Here is a 17,260-nt window from a genome sequence, read left to right on the forward strand (position 1 = left end):
TGTGAAAGCTGAAACTCCAGTACTTTGGCCACCTCATGCAAAAAGTTGACTCATTGGAAAAGACTGATGTTGGGAGGAATTGGGGGCAGGAGGAGAAGGGGACGACAGAGGATGAGATGGCTGGATGGCATCACTGACTCGATGGACGTGAGTCTGAGTGAACTCCGGGAGTTGGTGATGGACAGGGAGGCCTGGCGTGCTGCGATTCATGGGGTCACAAAGAGTTGGACATGACTGAGTGACTGAACTGAACTGAACTGAACTGAACTGAAGCTCCAAGAAGCTTCTGTATGACTGTCAGACCTTCACACCCAGAATAGGTTCTTGATAAACCAGTGATAGAGTCAGTTGCGATCTCCATGCTGAAGGAACTCTAGATCTTGGTGAAGGAAAGTAAGCAGAGTTGTGAAGAGCTGGAGCATAGACCTGAACATATCTTTTCTTAAAGTCCAGGGTCCTTAGCTGCAGGATGGGTCTAATTCTGTAAAAGTGAATGGTGTGAGGAATTGTAAAGAAGGAATTTATTCTGAATGTTTGGATGTTAAGATATCTTCTTCCTAACCTTTAGAGTAAGAGGACTCTAGAAACTCAAGTGTATCAACAGAGAAGGCTCCTGGAAGAATCTGAGCAGTCATGAGGGAAGGAATTAAGACAGAACCTCTGTTCCCAAGGGGATGCCATGCCATCAGACCTTTCTAAGACAACTGTACTTCCCACTAGTTTTTTAAAAATTTGCTTTTTAATTTTCACTGAGTCACAGTGGGCCATATTTTTAGTGAAAGCAAAGTGGAATTGACGCAACACCAGTATAGGGTATGTGAGAAAAGCTGAACCTCGGTTTGACATACAGCAAAGAACACATAGGAAAGAGAATCTTAGGCAACAGGCTTATGCAGTGTTGAGACGTTGCTCTTCACCAGAGGATCCACATAGGAGAGAAACAATGTTTGTATGCTGCCTGTCACAAAACACTCATTCATGAATGTACACTGCATGGTCATAAGAGGAGCCACGTGGGAAAGAAAACATACTGTTGTGTAGATTGTGGGAAATGCTTCAGCTGCAAGAAAAACCTCACTGCTCACCAAAGAATCTACTTAGGAAACAAACCATGAGTGTCTTTAGCAGTACTGTGAAATAGAAATATATTCTGAGCCACAAGTGTGAACCACATACATAATTCAAAATTTTCTAGTAGCCACATTAAAAAGTAAAAAGAAACCAGTGGTATTAACTTTAATAAGCTACTTTGGGTAACCTCATATATCAAAAATATGTATGTAATCAAGATGTAATCAATATAAAAAACTACATATGATATTTTGCAGTATTTTTGTGTTCTCAGTCTTTTTTTTTTTTAAGTACATTTATGATTTGGGAGAATGGCATTCTAACATGTATACTATCATGTAAGAATTGAATCGCCAGTCTATGTCTGACGCAGGGTGCAGCATGCTTGGGGCTGGTGCATGTGGATGACCCAGAGAGATGTTGTGGGGAGGGAGGAGGGAGGGGGGTTCATGTTTGGGAACACATGTAAGAATTAAAGATTTAAAAATTTAAAAAATAAAAAACTTAAAAAATAAAGTACATTTTATTCCTCTTGCTTATTTATTTTTACCTTTGCTGGGTCTCTCTTGATGTGTGGGCTTTCTCCAGTTGCCACGAGCAAGGGCTGCTTTTCTTGCTGAGCTTGGGCTTCCCACCACAATGGCTTCTCTTATTGTGGCACGTGGGTTAGTTGCTCTGTGGCATATGGGACCTTCCTGGACCAGGGGTCAGACTCAAGACTCCCACACTGGCAGGCGGGTTTTAACCACTGGACCACCAGTGAAGCCCCTAAGCCTTTAAAATACAGCATGTATTTTACACTAGAGCACATCCCAGTGTGGATCAGCCATGTTACAAATGCTCAGTAGCCATGTGTGTCCATTGGCTGCTGTATTGGACAGCATGGCCAAACCATTTACCGGTTGTAAAACTTTAAGTGCCATAAAAGAGTACATCTCACATAATTGCCCTAAATGACTTTTATTAATTAAGTCCAGGTCTTGTCCTAGCCCTATGGTAAAGTTAACAGTGATTTCTAGATAGTAATGACATAATACATGTTAAGCACTTAAGAGAGTACTTAGCTTACAATAGATGCTCCATAATTATTAACAGCTATGATTTTTAAAATATTGTTTGTTTTTTTTTTCATTTAGCAAATAGTCTTTCTTTCTAAGATTTCTTTCTCATTCCCAGGGAGAATCTTACTTTAAAGCAATCAGGGTAATTTGTGACAACGTGGATGAACCTGGAGGGCATTGTGCTAAGTGAAATAACCCAGACAGAGGAAGATAAATACCATATGGTACCACTTATATGTGGAATCTAAAAAAAGAAATTGAACAGATAGATGCAGAGAGTAGAATGGTGGTTGCCAGGGGCAGGTAGGAGAAATGGGGAGATGCTGGTCAAAAGATACAAGCTTCTAGTTATGATTAAGTTCTGAGGATCTAATGTACAGCATAGTAACTAAAGTCGACAATGTTGTATTGTGTACTTGAAATTTGCTAAGAGTATCTAGCATTTTATCCAAAAAAATGAAAACTAAAAAGTAACTATGTGAGGTGATATATGTGTTAATTAGCTTGATTATGGCAACCATTTTAAAATGCACGCGTAGATCATTTTGTACACATTACATTACAGTTGTTTTTGTTAGCTTTACCTCACGAAAGCTGAAATAAAATCCTATTTAATAGTTAGAAAACATTAGTAACAGGAAAAAACTTTAAAAAGCAGGCCATTTTTTCTGATTTATTATCCTGCTGCTTCTTACAGAGAATAAGGAGAAAACTTAAATTTCTATTCCCTGTTGCCATTAACTTTGTTTTAATGGGGGTTATTTGCTCTGATTGGTCCCCTGGCCCACTTTTTTTTTTTTTTTAGTGGCCATTCCATTTCTTCTCGTTATTTTTCATGGTCTGCTAATATTTATAAATGAAGGACTTGATTATTCAGGGTGGGTAATTGATGTGGTTGCTGCCTGCAATTATATGGGCTAATGTTTACTTTTCCCTGATTGATTTTCCCCCAAGTATATGTAGTGAAGTGATAGATAGGTTGGTAGTTTGATTCTTTGGCTTCACTTCTCCTTTCATTGTGTTGAATGGGACCTGGCAGGCCTCTTGGCTATGCTATGGAATAAGCTAGGTGTATGTGGATGGCTACTGTTCTGTGTGGGTGGCAAGTATTCAACTATTCAGAAGTGGTAGGATTAAGTACCTGAGTAGACTGTTCACTTTATAACACTTGACATGCTATTATATTTCTTTACAGGAATACACATGGCTTGATAAAAGCCATTATGAAGCTATTACAAATGCAAGCTGTTAAGGAAGGACACAGTGGGGAGAAGAATATTCAGGATATATATAATATTAGGTAAGCCTTTTCTCCTTTCTTTTGAAACTTTTTTTTTAGCAAATTGTTAAATAAGTTATGAATTAAGACATGCTAATTCATTAAGAATTAGTTATATTTAAGTTCACAGGGACTGTGAGTCTTAACCTCTCAGGAAGTTAGTATTTCCAACACTCAGGATTGAGATAGAATTGACTACCGTATGCTGAGTATCATCACTGTGGCTTTCAGGTTGCTCCCTTGAAATTGGAATCTTTTGTCCGAAATTCAAGCCATTCATTTTGATCTGGGATATAGAATCATTTTCCCAATACTGAGAAAACTGAAGAGTTCATTGAACAAATGTATTAAAAGCAGGAAGGCAAACTTGCTCACTATAAAAAGTAATGGGACTAGCTAAGGGTTATTCCACAAGGCAGGGTCAGTAATTAACAGCATTGATCTGCCTTTTTGTTGCTGTTATCTATATGGGGCTTCTCTGGTGGCTCAGAGGGTAAGGAATCTGCATGCAATGCAGGAGACCATAGAATGTAACATGGTGTGTATATATATATATATATGCACACACAGCAATAGTTCCAGTGAAATGCACTGAATTTTATGGGAGAGTTTGGGCAAGGGAAGGCATACTTACTTGTGAAGGTGACCTTAACCATTGCTCTGAAGGTCCTAGAAAGTCATTTCATAAGAGAGGGGCTCCCACTTAGTAGAGGATGCCAGAAGATGTCCTATAATCAGTGTATATTGTCCTAGAAAATCTGTTCAGTGACGCATCTAGAATATACCTTTTATAAAGAATGAACGCATGGCACCCTAAACAAGGGCACTAGTTCTGGGGGAAAATGACTTACATAGGCTGTGGTGATCCAATAGGGAAAGTAGACCATACTTGGGAATTGTCATTGGCTTGAGCAAATAAAACCTGCAGTTTCAAGCATTTGACACCACTGCTATCAGAAGCCGTGAGTGCCTCTCCTAGTATATAGTGCCTGTTACTTATATACATGTATAGTACTTTCCTTTTGATAGTAAGTAAACAGTGTCTCATATGTTACAGTGATCTTTCCTGTTAGTTTAGTGCTACTTACCATCTCTATTTTTATGAGCATATTATCAAGTTTCTTAAGTCGCTTTTTAAAAACCAGGTCAGATTTGCATTTTATATATTTTTGTTAACATTTGTTTTTTAAATTATTTGTTTGTCTGCATTGGATCTTAATTGTGGCACGTGGGATCTTCCTTGCATCATGCGGGATATTTCACTGTGGTGCTTGGACTCTGTATTTGTGGCACTGGGGCTCCGTAGTTGCATCACTGGACTCTCTAGTTGTGACATGGGCTTAGATACCCCACAGCATGTGGGATCTTCGTTCCTCAATGAGGGATTGAATCCGTGTTCCCTGCATTGCAGGGCAGACTCTTAACTACCGAACCACCAGGGAAGTCCCCTTAACATGTTTTTTGAATGTTTTCAAAAATATAAAACAGTTGGAAGAATGTAGTACAATGAATTAGTTAATTCATTGTTAACTTATTAGTTAACTCATTGATTTTAAGTTGGGGAAGCAAAAGGGAAATTATTTGTTTGAAAATACTCTGGAAACTGGGTGTGAAGGGTAAACTTTTCCAAATTGATATATATGCTTTTCTTTTAAAAATATACGTTACCTTAACCAGGATTGAACCTAAGGAGTAAATGACCAGGAGTTAATGTTTCTAGATGGGTCATACAAGCATTTGTGTTCTCTTGTTTGGAAAGAGGTTCACACTGTTGGGGCAGAGTTCCAGGATAGGAAATAATTCCACTTCATTGTTATTCAGGAGGAGTTATTTACTTATTTTAAAATAGGAAAGCTACTAGAGTTTTAAAATTTTATTTAACAATTTTATTGAAATATAATTCACATACTGTACTGTCCAACTGACCTGTTTAAAGTATACAATTCAATGATTTTTAGTATATTCATGTAGTCATACAATCATTGCCATAATCAATTTTAGGACATTGTCATCATTTCCTCAGATTCCTCACCCAGTAACCATAGCTCTATCAACCTAGAGCTACCCAATTAAGTATTTTTAATTTCATTGGTTCTCAACAATGGCTATTCATGAGAACCACCTTTGGCTGTTGCAGGTCAGTCACTAAGTCTGGGTATGCCTAAAAACAGATGAACATAGGAACAATGAAATACCCTAGACCAACTGAATCGGATTCAGAAAAGTCCCAGGTGATTCTGATCAGCAGTGACTATAAGATGGTGTGTTAGCAGCTCTCTACCATGCATTTTCATCACCTGAGACCTTGTTGAATGGCAGATTCTCTTTCCTTAGACCTAACATGGGCTCAGTATTCTGGTCTAACAAGCTCCCAGGTGATGCTGATGTTGCTGTTTCTACCATACTTTAAGTAGCAGAGCTTTGAGCAGCATTAGCAGTTCCTGGGAGCTTGTTAAGAATGTGGAATCTCGGACCCCATCTCAGACTGACTGAATCAGAGCTTGCATTCTGGTGAGATTTTCCAGGTGGATCATAGCCACCTTAGTTTTTTTGATGATGATTTAAGGACATTTTTAGTCATTCAGAATAATTAGATTTTCACACTGATTGTGCTCCCTGTGAGTGAGTGCTAAACTTTGTTACCTGTAATGTTTCACCTGCTTTCTATTCATAGTTTATTTTCTCCAGTAGTTGGCTCTTTTAGCCGTAGGCTTGTTCTTAGAAGACTATAGATGCAAGGTGTGGATCAGGAGCCTCGTTTGAAGAACTGAAATCATGCTGGATATATAAGGATTGTGTGTAGAGTGGTGGCACATTAAGAGGTTCAGAATCAATCACTTGAGTTGGCATAATCCAGTAATGTTTATGGAGGGCCCTCATGTGAATGGCTGTTTGGCACTATAAATCAGTAGAGTGTAATTGAGTGTGTAAGAGCCTGAGGTTCCTCCACGGGGGATTGTGGATGGCAGAAACACAGGAGAGGTGAGCCTGAAGAGCAGATTTCCCTCAGGAGAGCTATGATTACCTGAGTCAATCATAACATTGTCATGCTGTTTTAGAATCTTGTATGCCACATGTTGGTGAGCAGTATCATCCAGCCTTAGAGAGGAAACTGATGAGCTGTGTGTGAAAACATAAAAAGGGTATGAGGAGCTTAGAACTCCACTGGAAGGTTTTCCTTGGTTATGTTGTAGGTTTGATCTAAAATGCAAGTAGTATGACAAGTAATTGTAAGCTTTCTAGGCAGGAAACTCAACTATAATTTTATGGTATTAAGGACTTTGCTAGTGTACTGTTGGATTTTCTTTTTGTCCTAATAGCTGATTAACTTGCAGTAGAGTAAAACAGAATATTGGTCATCTTATTTTTTATTAAAACTTAAAAACATTGAGCAAATATTAGTTTGTATTACTGTTTCGTGTGTACCGCCTTATATTTTGACCTCCATATATGCTACAGCATGCTTACCACCAGATGTTTAGTTTCCATAAAGTTGACCTCATTTACCCATTTTGCCCTCCCCCAACTCCTCTTCCCCTCTGGTAATCACTTAACCTGTTCTCTGTATCTATGTGTTTGTTTTTGCTTGGTTTGTTTGTTTATTTTTAATATTCCAAATGTGAGTGAAATCATATGGTATTTGTTTTTCCCTGTCGGACTTACTTCACTTAGCATATTACCCTCAGTGTCCATCCATGTGTTGTAAGTGGCCGGATTTCATCTCTTTTATGGCTCAGTAGTATTCCATTACACATATATACCACATCTTCTTTGTCCATACATCCATCAGTGAGACTTAGGGTGTTCCCATATCTTGGATATTGTAAATAATGCTGTGATAAACATTTGGGTGCAGAAGTAATGAAGCACAAACCTTTGGGTGTTTGGTATTTCTCCTGGGCCAGTTCAGTTCAGTAACTCAGTCATGTCCAGCTCTTTGGGACCCCCTGGACTGCAGCACTCCAGGCTTCCCTGTCTTTCCCAACATCACAGTTCAAAAGCAGCAATTCTTCAGCACTCAGCTTTCTTTATAGTCCAGCTGTCACATCCATACATAACTACTATAAAAACCATAGCTTTGTTGGCAATGTCTCTGCTTTTTAATGCTGTCTAGATTTGTCATAGCTTTTCTTCCAAGGAGTAAGCATCTTTTAATTTCATGGCTGAAGTGATTTTCAGTTCAGTTCAGTTGCTCAGTTGTGTCCGACTCTTTACGACCCCATGAATCATAGCATGCCAGGCCTCCCTGTCCATCACCAACTCCCAGAGTTTACCTAAACTCATGTCCATCGAGTTGGTGATGCCATCCAGCCATCTCATCCTCTGTCATCCCCTTCTCCTCCTGCCCCCAATCCCTCCCAGCATCAGGGTCTTTTCTAATGAGTCAGTTCTTCGCATGAGGTGGCCAAAGTATTGGAGTTCCAGCTTCAGCATCAGTCCTTCCAATGAACACCCAGGACTGATCTCCTTTAGGATGGACTGGTTGGATCTCCTTGGGACTCTCCAAGTCCAAGTCTCCAAGGGACTCTCAAGAGTCTTCTCCAACACCACAGTTCAAAAGCATCAATTCTTCAGTGCTCAACTTTCTTCACAATCCAACTCTCCCATCCATACATAACCACTGGAAAAACCATAGCCTGATTTTAGAGCCCCCCAAAATAAAGTCTGTCACTGTTTCCATTGTTTCCCCAATCTATTTGCCATGGCTCTTTAGTTCTTCACTTTCTGCCATAAGGGTGGTGTCATCCGCGTATCTGAGGTTATTGATATTTTCCCCAGCAGTCTTGATTCCAGCTTGTGCTTTATCCATCGTAATATTTCACATGATATACTCTGCATATAAGTTAAATAAGCAGAGTGACAATATATAGCCTTAAGGTACTTTTTTCCCAATTTGGAACTGGTCTGTTGTTCTATGTCCGGTTCTAACTGTTGCTTCCTCACCTGCATACAGATTTCTCAAGAGGAAGGTCAGGTCTGGTAGTCCCATCTCTTGAAGAATTTTCCACAGTTTGTTGTGATACACACAGTCAAAGGCTTTAGCATAGTCAATGAAGCAGAAGTAGATATTTCTCTGGAACTCTCTTGCTTTTTCTATGATTCAACAGATGTTGTCAATTTGGTCTCTGGTTCCTCTGCCTTTTCTATATCCAGCTTGAACATCTGGAAGTTCTCGGTTCACGTACTGTTGAAGCCTCACTTGGAAACTTTTGAGCATTACCTTGCTAGCGTGTGAGATGAGTGCAATTGTACAGTAATTTGAACATTCTTTGGCATTGCCTTTCTTTGGGATTGGAATTAAAACTGATTTTTTCCAGTCCTGTGGCCACTGCCAAGTTTTCCAAATTTGCTGGCATATTGAGTGCAGCACGTTCACAGCATCATCTTTTAGGATTTGAAATAGCGCAGCTGGACTTGCATCACCTCCATTAGCTTTTTTTGTAGTGGTGCTTCCTAAGGCCCACTTGACTTCACATTTCAGAATGTCTGGTTCTAGGTGAGTGATCACACCATTGTGGTTATCTGCATCATGAAGACCTTTTTTGTATAGTTCTGTGTATTCTTGCCCCCTCTTCTTAATATCTTCTGCTTCTGTTAGGGCCATACTGTTTCTGTTCTTTATTGAGCCCATCTTTGCATGAAATGTTCCCTTGGTGTCTCTAATTTTCTTGAAGAGATTGCTAGTCTTTCCCATTCTATTGTTTTCCTCTATTTCTTTGCACTGATCACTGAGGAAGGCTTTCTTATCTCTCCTTGCTATTCTTTGGAACTCTGCATTCAAATGAGTATATCTTTCCTTTTCTCCTTTGCCTTTTGCTTCTCTTCTTTTCTCAGCTATTTTTAAGGCCTCCTCAGGCAGCCATTTTGCCTTTTTGCATTTCTTTTTCTTGGGGTTGGTTTTGATCACCACCTCCTGTACAATGTAACAAACCTCCATCCATAATTCTTGAGGCACTCTGTCTGTCAGCTCTAATCCCTTGAATCCTCAGCACCATTCTACAAACCAGTGATGGTTTTCAGTGTGTTAGTGTGGAAGGAGTTCATCGTTTTCATGTATATGTCTGGAGCATACACTTTAAGAAGAAATTTGGGTACACAGATGATCTATTTACCCACCATGCTTTGAGATACATCAGATTAGAGTGTGTATAGCGAGTAAAGTTCATTTTGCTTAACTGAACCCTTCTATAGTTTTGTGACTTAAACAAGATTAAAGGAGGATATTTAAATGGAGTTTCAATTCCCAGGGCCTTTTAGAATGGGGATAAATTGGAAGAGCAATAGAGCACAATTGGCTACTGTGATTAAACAAAGAGAATAAGCAAGTTTTACTCTAGGCCCAGGAGTATCAGTTCTAGTTGCACTGTTGGAGTTCTCTGAGGAACTTTTAACTGCAGTGCCTGGGCTCTCCCGAGAATGAGTAGGGGTCAGCCTCAAGCGCTGGTAATTTTCAAAGCTTCCTGGATTGTTACTAGCGTGGTAGTTGGATTGAGAACTGCTGGCCAGTTGTTGCAGTGAGGCACAGGGCTTTGTTGTCGCCAGACCTCCAGATCCTTCAATATTAATAACATTTTATATGAAATATTCTGACTAATAAATGTTGGAAAACAATTCCAATTTTTCAAAATACAGAGTCGGCAGACCGAACACATCTGCTCACAAGATGCAATCCAAGGGCAATCGTTTGTGACCTCTGCTTTAGACATTTAACTGTTTTCAAAAACTTTAACCACTCCCCTCCCCCCTTTTTTTAATCCATGAACAATTTTTAGTTTAATTACTTAAAAAACATGAAAGATGACCACTAAGATATCCTCTATTTCAGGCTTATTTTCCCCTCCCATTTTTTGTTTGGTCTAAATTTTCTTCTTATTAGCTTGAACTCCACTTTGTTATAAACACTTTAAGTTATTTCACTCCAGTACTCTTGCCTGGAAAATCCCATGGGTGGAGGAGCCTGGTAGGTAGGTAGTCCATGGAGTTGCTAAGAGTCAGGCAGGACTGAGCAACTTGAGTTTCACTTTTAACTTTCATACATTGGAGAAGGAAATGGCAACCCACTCCAGTGTTCTTGCCTGGAGAATCCCAGGAACGGGGGAGCCTGGTGGGCTGCCGTCTATGGGGTCACACAGAGTTGGACACGACTGAAGCAACTTAGCGGCAGCAGCAGCAGCAGCAGTGCTCTATAACATTGACCATACAGGAAGTGCAGCAGAGAACCAGCGTTTGCCTGGTATTTTGATTATAAGAAAGAATGACTAAATTTTGTTGTTGTTATTGTTTAGTCACTAAGTCACATCTGATTCTTTTGTGAATCCATGGACTGTAGCTCACCAGGCTCCTCTGTCCATGAGATTTCCTAGGCAAGAACAGTGGAGTGGGTTGCAATTTCCTCCTCCAGGGGATCCTTCCCACCCAGCGATTGAACCTGTGCATTGGCAGGTGAGTTTTTACCACTGAGCCACCAAGGAAGCCCAAACTACAATTTTAAGATTCATTAATTATGAGAGGCTCATTTTCTTTGTAATATGCCATTTTTTTCTCTTAAAATTTTATCATGTACTCTTGCTTTTAATTTTTCCTCTATGTATTCATATTATGGCAGTCTTTTTAAGATCTCTCTTCCCTCAGCTGAAGTGAGGAAATAGCTGTGAATTCATGAGCGGTAACTGCTTGTTCCAGAATTTGTACGTTATTCTGATGTGCCAGACAGTGGCTGACATGCACAAATATCACATGTTGAGAATCTTGTTTATGGAAAGAGTTGGTCTGATCAACATCAAGCTGTACTTTCTGAAATAAGGGAATATTAAATGTTTTGGGCAGATGGTATGCTCTGAAATGGGTGATTAGGCCAATAGCAATGGATGATTATACCCTGAGTAGATGAAAGTTGTTTACTCTGTCAGTATTTGCATATCTGTTTGTGTGGTGTTATGAGTTTATTTAGATGTAGAGTTAATTTTGAGATCTTAAAGATGTGTGTCCTGAAGGTTGAAGTACTTTGTGGTTCATACCTTTTTTCCCCCTGAAAAGCGAAAGTCACTTCTTAGCATTAAACTCTTTTTTGCATTGTCTCTTCTTTCCATTTTGGTGGGTGAGATGGAATTGGCTGTGCAAAGAGTGCAGAGCATCTCAGATCTAGGGAAAAGCATGTGCTTAGCTGCTGCTTTGTGAGGGCCTGGTGCCCTAGAGGAACTAACAGGAGGCGGGGCGCCTGGAGCTTAGTGTTTAAGGGAGGAAGAGGCCAAGACAGAGGCTCAGAAGAGTTAGACATGGCCTAGAAGATGCGAGCCATGGTAGAGACTTTGGGTTTTTTTTAAAGAGTAGTGGGAAGTCATTGAAAGTTTTATTTTTTAAACTTATTTGGAAAGAATTTTAAAGTTCCAGAAAAGGTGCAAGAATAGTACAGAAAATTTCCATCTGGCATTTACCCCAATTCACTGATTTTCCACATTCTCATTACCCTTCTCTCTATAGAATTAAAAACTATTGGAGAGTAGATTGTACATATTCAGTAGGGTATGTTTTCTAAGAACAAGGATATTCTCTATATAACCAGAGTACAGTTATCAGATCACGAAAATTTAATCTTCACTTAACCCTTTTACCTGTAATCCATATCCTAGTTTTGCCATTTGGCTTAATAACGTCCTTTCATACCTCTTTCCTTTTTATTTTTAGTGTACGGGCACCAGTTTAGGATCAGATGTTGCCTTTAACTGTCATATCTTTTTAGTCTTCTAAAACTTGGAATTATCTCATCCTTTATCTTTTATGACATTGACATTTTCGAATACTGTGAAAGTGTTGCTGTGCCTTTCTCAGGACATCTCGTCTGGAGACACTGATGTCCATCTTGCCTTTCATTGGTGATTTTAATTTTCATTACCCTATCAAGGTAATATCTGGTTTCTCTACTGTGTAGTTACCATCTTCTTCTTGTACCTAATAAGCAGTCTGTGGAGAAGATGCTATGAGACCAGAATATATCGTGTTCCTCATTAAACTCACAGCTCCCCCCTCCCTATTAATTTTCACTGAGATAATTTCAAAATGGTAATTTCCCAACTCTACCGCTCCTTTCAGATTTACTAATGGCAGTGGAGATACAGATAAGCTTTAGATGTGGACATCATATATGGCTTGATTCTTAGTGTCAAATTGCATGTTTTGCTTCCGTTTTCACTTCTTCTTTTCCCTCATCTTTCCCACCCAGGGGAGTCTTTGTTCACAGTTCATGGTTCCAGTCACCTGGGGTTTACACTTGGTATTTAAAAATCAGACCTAAAGAATAATTTGTACATACACTATCTTCCAGTTAGCGGTTGCCACCAGGAAATATTTTATAAATTCTGCTAAGTGCACGTGCTTAGTTTAAAAATTGGTATGGTGACTTGCTGGTAAGTGTCTTTAAGAGCACAGGATATCTTGATTTTTACCTTATTAGCCTATTTATCTTATCTCTAGTTTCTTTTCTTTCCCAATCAAGGATGTAACTTAATAATAGATGTTTTGAACTCCTGTGTGTCTGTATGTTTCCCCTAGCCACCAACTAGTACCTAAAATAGTTCTAGCCTTCTGACATTGGCAGACATCTTTGTGTTAAAACCCTGCCTCTCAAAATAGGAGTCGTGGGAAAGGTTCACTATGAGGGCAGAACCATTGTAATATGAAGTCTCTTTTCGAAGAAATCTTATCTTCTCCCTATCTGCGTTATAGACCCAAAGAAAAAAGGGAATTAATTTAAAAATGTCAAAATTAAATTTTTTTTGTTCCAAGTCTTCTTTTTCTGGCGTGGATGAAATGCATTTGTCTTAAGACTCCATAGGATAGATAAGGATTCACTATTATCATTTAATTTTTCTTTTTTTATAGTAATATTTATTGTGGAATCAATTTTTATTCATTTTTATCTTAAAATCTGCAGAGCTTTATTTTTTTTTCTCTTTTTTTAACCCTACTTTGGCTTCTAACCAACATTTTCAAATCAAAATTCAGAGCAGGTAGAGAAATGCTTTTAAAATGCATATTTGATGTAGTAAGTGCTATGCTATGCTTCTGAAAGCGCCAGGGTCACAGCTGCATACATGAAAATGCATGGTGACTGCAGGCATTGTTTCCTCACACAGAAAAGGCAATCTGTGTCTATCGCTGACTTTGTGATATAAATCAAATCATAGCTTTCCTACACTTAGAGATGCAGCAGAAAGGTTGAGGTGACCTAAAGGTTACAAATAACTTTTGCTTTTTGATTTGCCTACCGCAAGACTACTCTTTTTTTTAACTCCTTCTTTTCTATTAAGATTGATGCATTTGTACTTGGAAAGGAGAATCTAGTTACATACCTTATTTTATCGTTGTCTCTGTGCTAGTCTGGTGGAACCACGAATTTTTAATTTATTCCTTCCCGCACTCCAGTCTGTTAAGATGCATGCACTGCTCTGTGTTGTTGACAATGTTATTAAAGGGTAGGGAGTCCTGAAGTGTTAGGTAGGAACTCTGCCTGCTTCTTCTGTGCTTTTTTTCCCCTCTGAACGTTGTTAACTTTGAAACAGTGTACTTAGAGGGGTTGTGATGTTGGTTTTTCATGATCCCCTCAGAGAGTTTAAAAAGCTGCTTTGGGAAAAGTGTGTGTTTGTTACATTTATTTAAAATGTGCATTAGGCACTGAAAGGGAAGCATAAAAGTAAGAAGATAGAGACCCAGCTTTCAAGCTGCTTATGCTCTAGTTTAAGAATCAAATTTATCTGCATGATAATCATAATAGAACCACATTTACAAAGTATTCTTTGTGTTAGGTACTGTGTTAAATCCTTTCTTAAAATGACAATTAAAACATTTACAAATTATGAAATGGGCAAGTGCCAAAGAACATACAGCAAATTGGCTCATCTGTGGCAGGAAAACAACAGAAATGTTATAAACCACAGAATGAAGGAGAAATTAGAGGCACCAGAGGCCAATGAAGGGTGACCTGGTTGCCTGTTTTATATTGACTTCAATCTTTACAAACAATATTATTCTCTTTTAAGAAGAAAGCAGAACCTATTGGATGGATGTCTTAAGAGTTAGGAAATTCTGATTTGAAATTTTCTGTGGGCTTATTCTGGATACAGTACTGCATTTCTGAAATGGAAAATATAGGGTGATTTATTTATTTGAGATAAAAATAGGAGACCACTGTTTTGAGGCCTTAGGTTTTATTAGATGTTGGCCTTAGGGCTGTTTAAACTTGGCATAGAATTATTAATAGTTGAGAGTCATCTTTATTGCTTTCTGCCTTTACAGGCTTTGGTTCCACCTCTGATCTTGAGCAGTTCAAAGGTTAGGGCTTTAATGGGTGACTTGGGTTATAGAACTTTAGCCCTGGAAGGTACTTAGTCTGGTTTCCTCATTTTACAGCTGAAGAAACTCCTACCCAATCAAGAGAGGTTAATTCTCTTGCTTGAGATCACACAGTGTGTTGCAGAGACAGAAGGTGAATTTGGAATGCTTGATTCTTTCCTTTAATTCAGTGTTTTCCCTCCACTATTTCACATCACTTCTCCATTTCTAGTTTTTGTTTCTGAGACGTGGATGTGGCAGCATAACAGTAAATGATTCGGATGATGCTGTGTAGGCACTGCTTATGTAAATAATGACTTTGGTGCCCCACATTTGTGTTTGCTTTTCAAAACTGTATAGAGCTTATTGTCTGCCAGTGTTAGCTTTACAAGTGATCAGGTTGATTGTATGTTCAACCTATCTATCATTTTGAATAAAGTGTTGTAGCCAACTTACTCTTTATGACTTGACTGCTAGCTTGGGGGATAATTGACATTTTAAGGCATAACCCAGGTTTTGTTTTGATGTTCTTTTGTATCACATTTTTTTATTCCTCAACAGTGCTTCTAATGACGAGTAAAGTTTGAATTGTAGATTTACCTTGGCCTTTCTCAGAGGTACTTGGAAGAAGTAGAATGGCTAATAAGCAGTGAGAAGAAAGGAAAGAAAAATCTTGAATAATCTATAAATTTAAGAATCATTCCTTGACTATATGAAAAGTGAACTATACTTAGCCTTAGGACATTTTAAATGTGCTAATTATAGTATTTTAAATAGGAAATTAACACTATTTTCTATCATACCCAGATTATCATGCATAATATTTAATTCTGTGTTTATTTTGGAACATGCTTTTGTTTTTTGCAAGGAATAATGGTACATTTACTTTCCATTGTAAGTCTTCTAGTTTCTACTGTACTGTTACCTTTGTGCACCTAATGTTATTATTGGATGACTATATTTCCATAAGAAACTTCAAATTTTGGACATGATTGATTGATTGCTTTTGGCTTGGTAAAGAAGGATAATGGTGGAATCATTATCTTTTTGAATAGCTCAGGGCTAGTACCATGTTTTGGAGAAGGCAGTGGCACCCCACTCCAGTACTCTTGCCTGGAAAATCCCGTGGATGGAGGAGCCTGGTGGGCTGCAGTCCATGAGGTCACTAAGAGTCGGACATGACTGAGCAACTTCACTTTTCACTTTCACGCATTGGAGAAGGAAATGGCAACCCACTCCAGTGTTCTTGCCTGGAGAATCCCAGGGACGGGGGAGCCTGGTGGGCTGCCATCTCTGGGGTCGCACAGAGTCGGACACGACTGAGGCGACTTAGCAGCAGCAGCAGCAGTACCGTGTTTGAGTTAGTTTTGTACTTTGCCCAGTGCTTGCCATTTTGCCTAGTTCAGTGGTTCTTAACCAGGGGCAATTGTGGCCCCAGGGGACAATTGGTAATGTCTAGAGACATTTTTGATTGTCCTGTAACTAGACTGAATGCTATTAGCATCTAGTGGGTAGAAGCCAAAAATGCCGCTGAATATCCCATGGTGTATTGAACAACGCCTATGCCAAAGAGTAATCTGACCCCAAATGTCAGTAGAGCCAGACTGAGAAAACTTTATATATGGCAACTGCACAATAAAGTAGATAGAATTAAAAACTATGTCCATTCTATAAACCATAAAGCTTTGTGTATTATTTTATAGGTGCATTCACATGCCATTGTAGAGATTCACAAGGGAAAACTTAGCTGTTTTCTTCATTATATTCAAAGTATTAAAACAGAATTTTGGCAATTATAATTGATTTTAGCTTAGTTGTACCAAGTTGAAATAGTATAATGGTAATCAATGTTAATCAGCAGTAATATTCAGTGTTCTTAATTTGGACTTCCTTTCATCTGTCAAGGTTTTTAATTTCTTGGAATCAATATTGTATATTATTCCTACAGATTTTCATTTGGATCTGACATAATTAATTATCTGGAAAAATTAATTTTCCAGATGTCTAAGTCAGTAATTCGGCTTCCCTGGTGGCTCAGTGGTACAGAATCTGCCTGCCAGTGCATGGGATGGGGGTTTGATCCCTGAGCTGGGAAGATCCCCTGAAGGAGGAAATGTCAACTCACTCCAGTATTCTTGTCTGGGAACTCTCATGGACTGAGGAGCCTGGCAAACTACAGTCCATGGGGTTGCAAAAGAGTTAGACACGACTTAGTGACTAAACAGCAACACAGTCAGTAATTAATTTGGATAATCCCTATTCTCTATTCTACATAATCTCGTCTTTAGAGTTTAAGCCTGAGATATTGAATAGAATTTGCTGAACCCAAAAGCTAGCAGAACGAGCCTCCAACAAAGTTAGTCATACAACAAAGTTACAATGGGTCCCACAATTCCAGTAAAGTAGAAGCTATTAATAAAGTATGATAGAGTTGTTTGCTGATATATGCATCATTTCTAATCTAATTTAAATTACTGATTTTTACTTCTGTTGATATGATTTAATTTGGACAAAACTGTTT

The 17,260-nt window shown here is 38.7% G+C and overlaps 1 protein-coding gene across 3 annotated transcripts in view; it reads left to right on the forward strand.

The window, feature by feature from the left end:
- The window catches only part of FOCAD (focadhesin), a 298,144-nt gene that overhangs the window by 54,251 nt on the left and 226,633 nt on the right, over nucleotides 1-17,260 (forward strand). For all 3 annotated transcript variants that reach the window (XM_027964571.2, XM_042243479.1, XM_060409523.1), the window contains exon 5: nucleotides 3,328-3,432. In XM_027964571.2, coding sequence (XP_027820372.2) covers nucleotides 3,328-3,432 — 105 coding nt within the window. The remainder of the gene's footprint in view (nucleotides 1-3,327; nucleotides 3,433-17,260) is intronic.

The sequence above is a fragment of the Ovis aries genome, chromosome 2 (assembly GCF_016772045.2).
Source record: "Ovis aries strain OAR_USU_Benz2616 breed Rambouillet chromosome 2, ARS-UI_Ramb_v3.0, whole genome shotgun sequence".
In the NCBI taxonomy this organism is placed as follows: domain Eukaryota; kingdom Metazoa; phylum Chordata; class Mammalia; order Artiodactyla; family Bovidae; genus Ovis; species Ovis aries.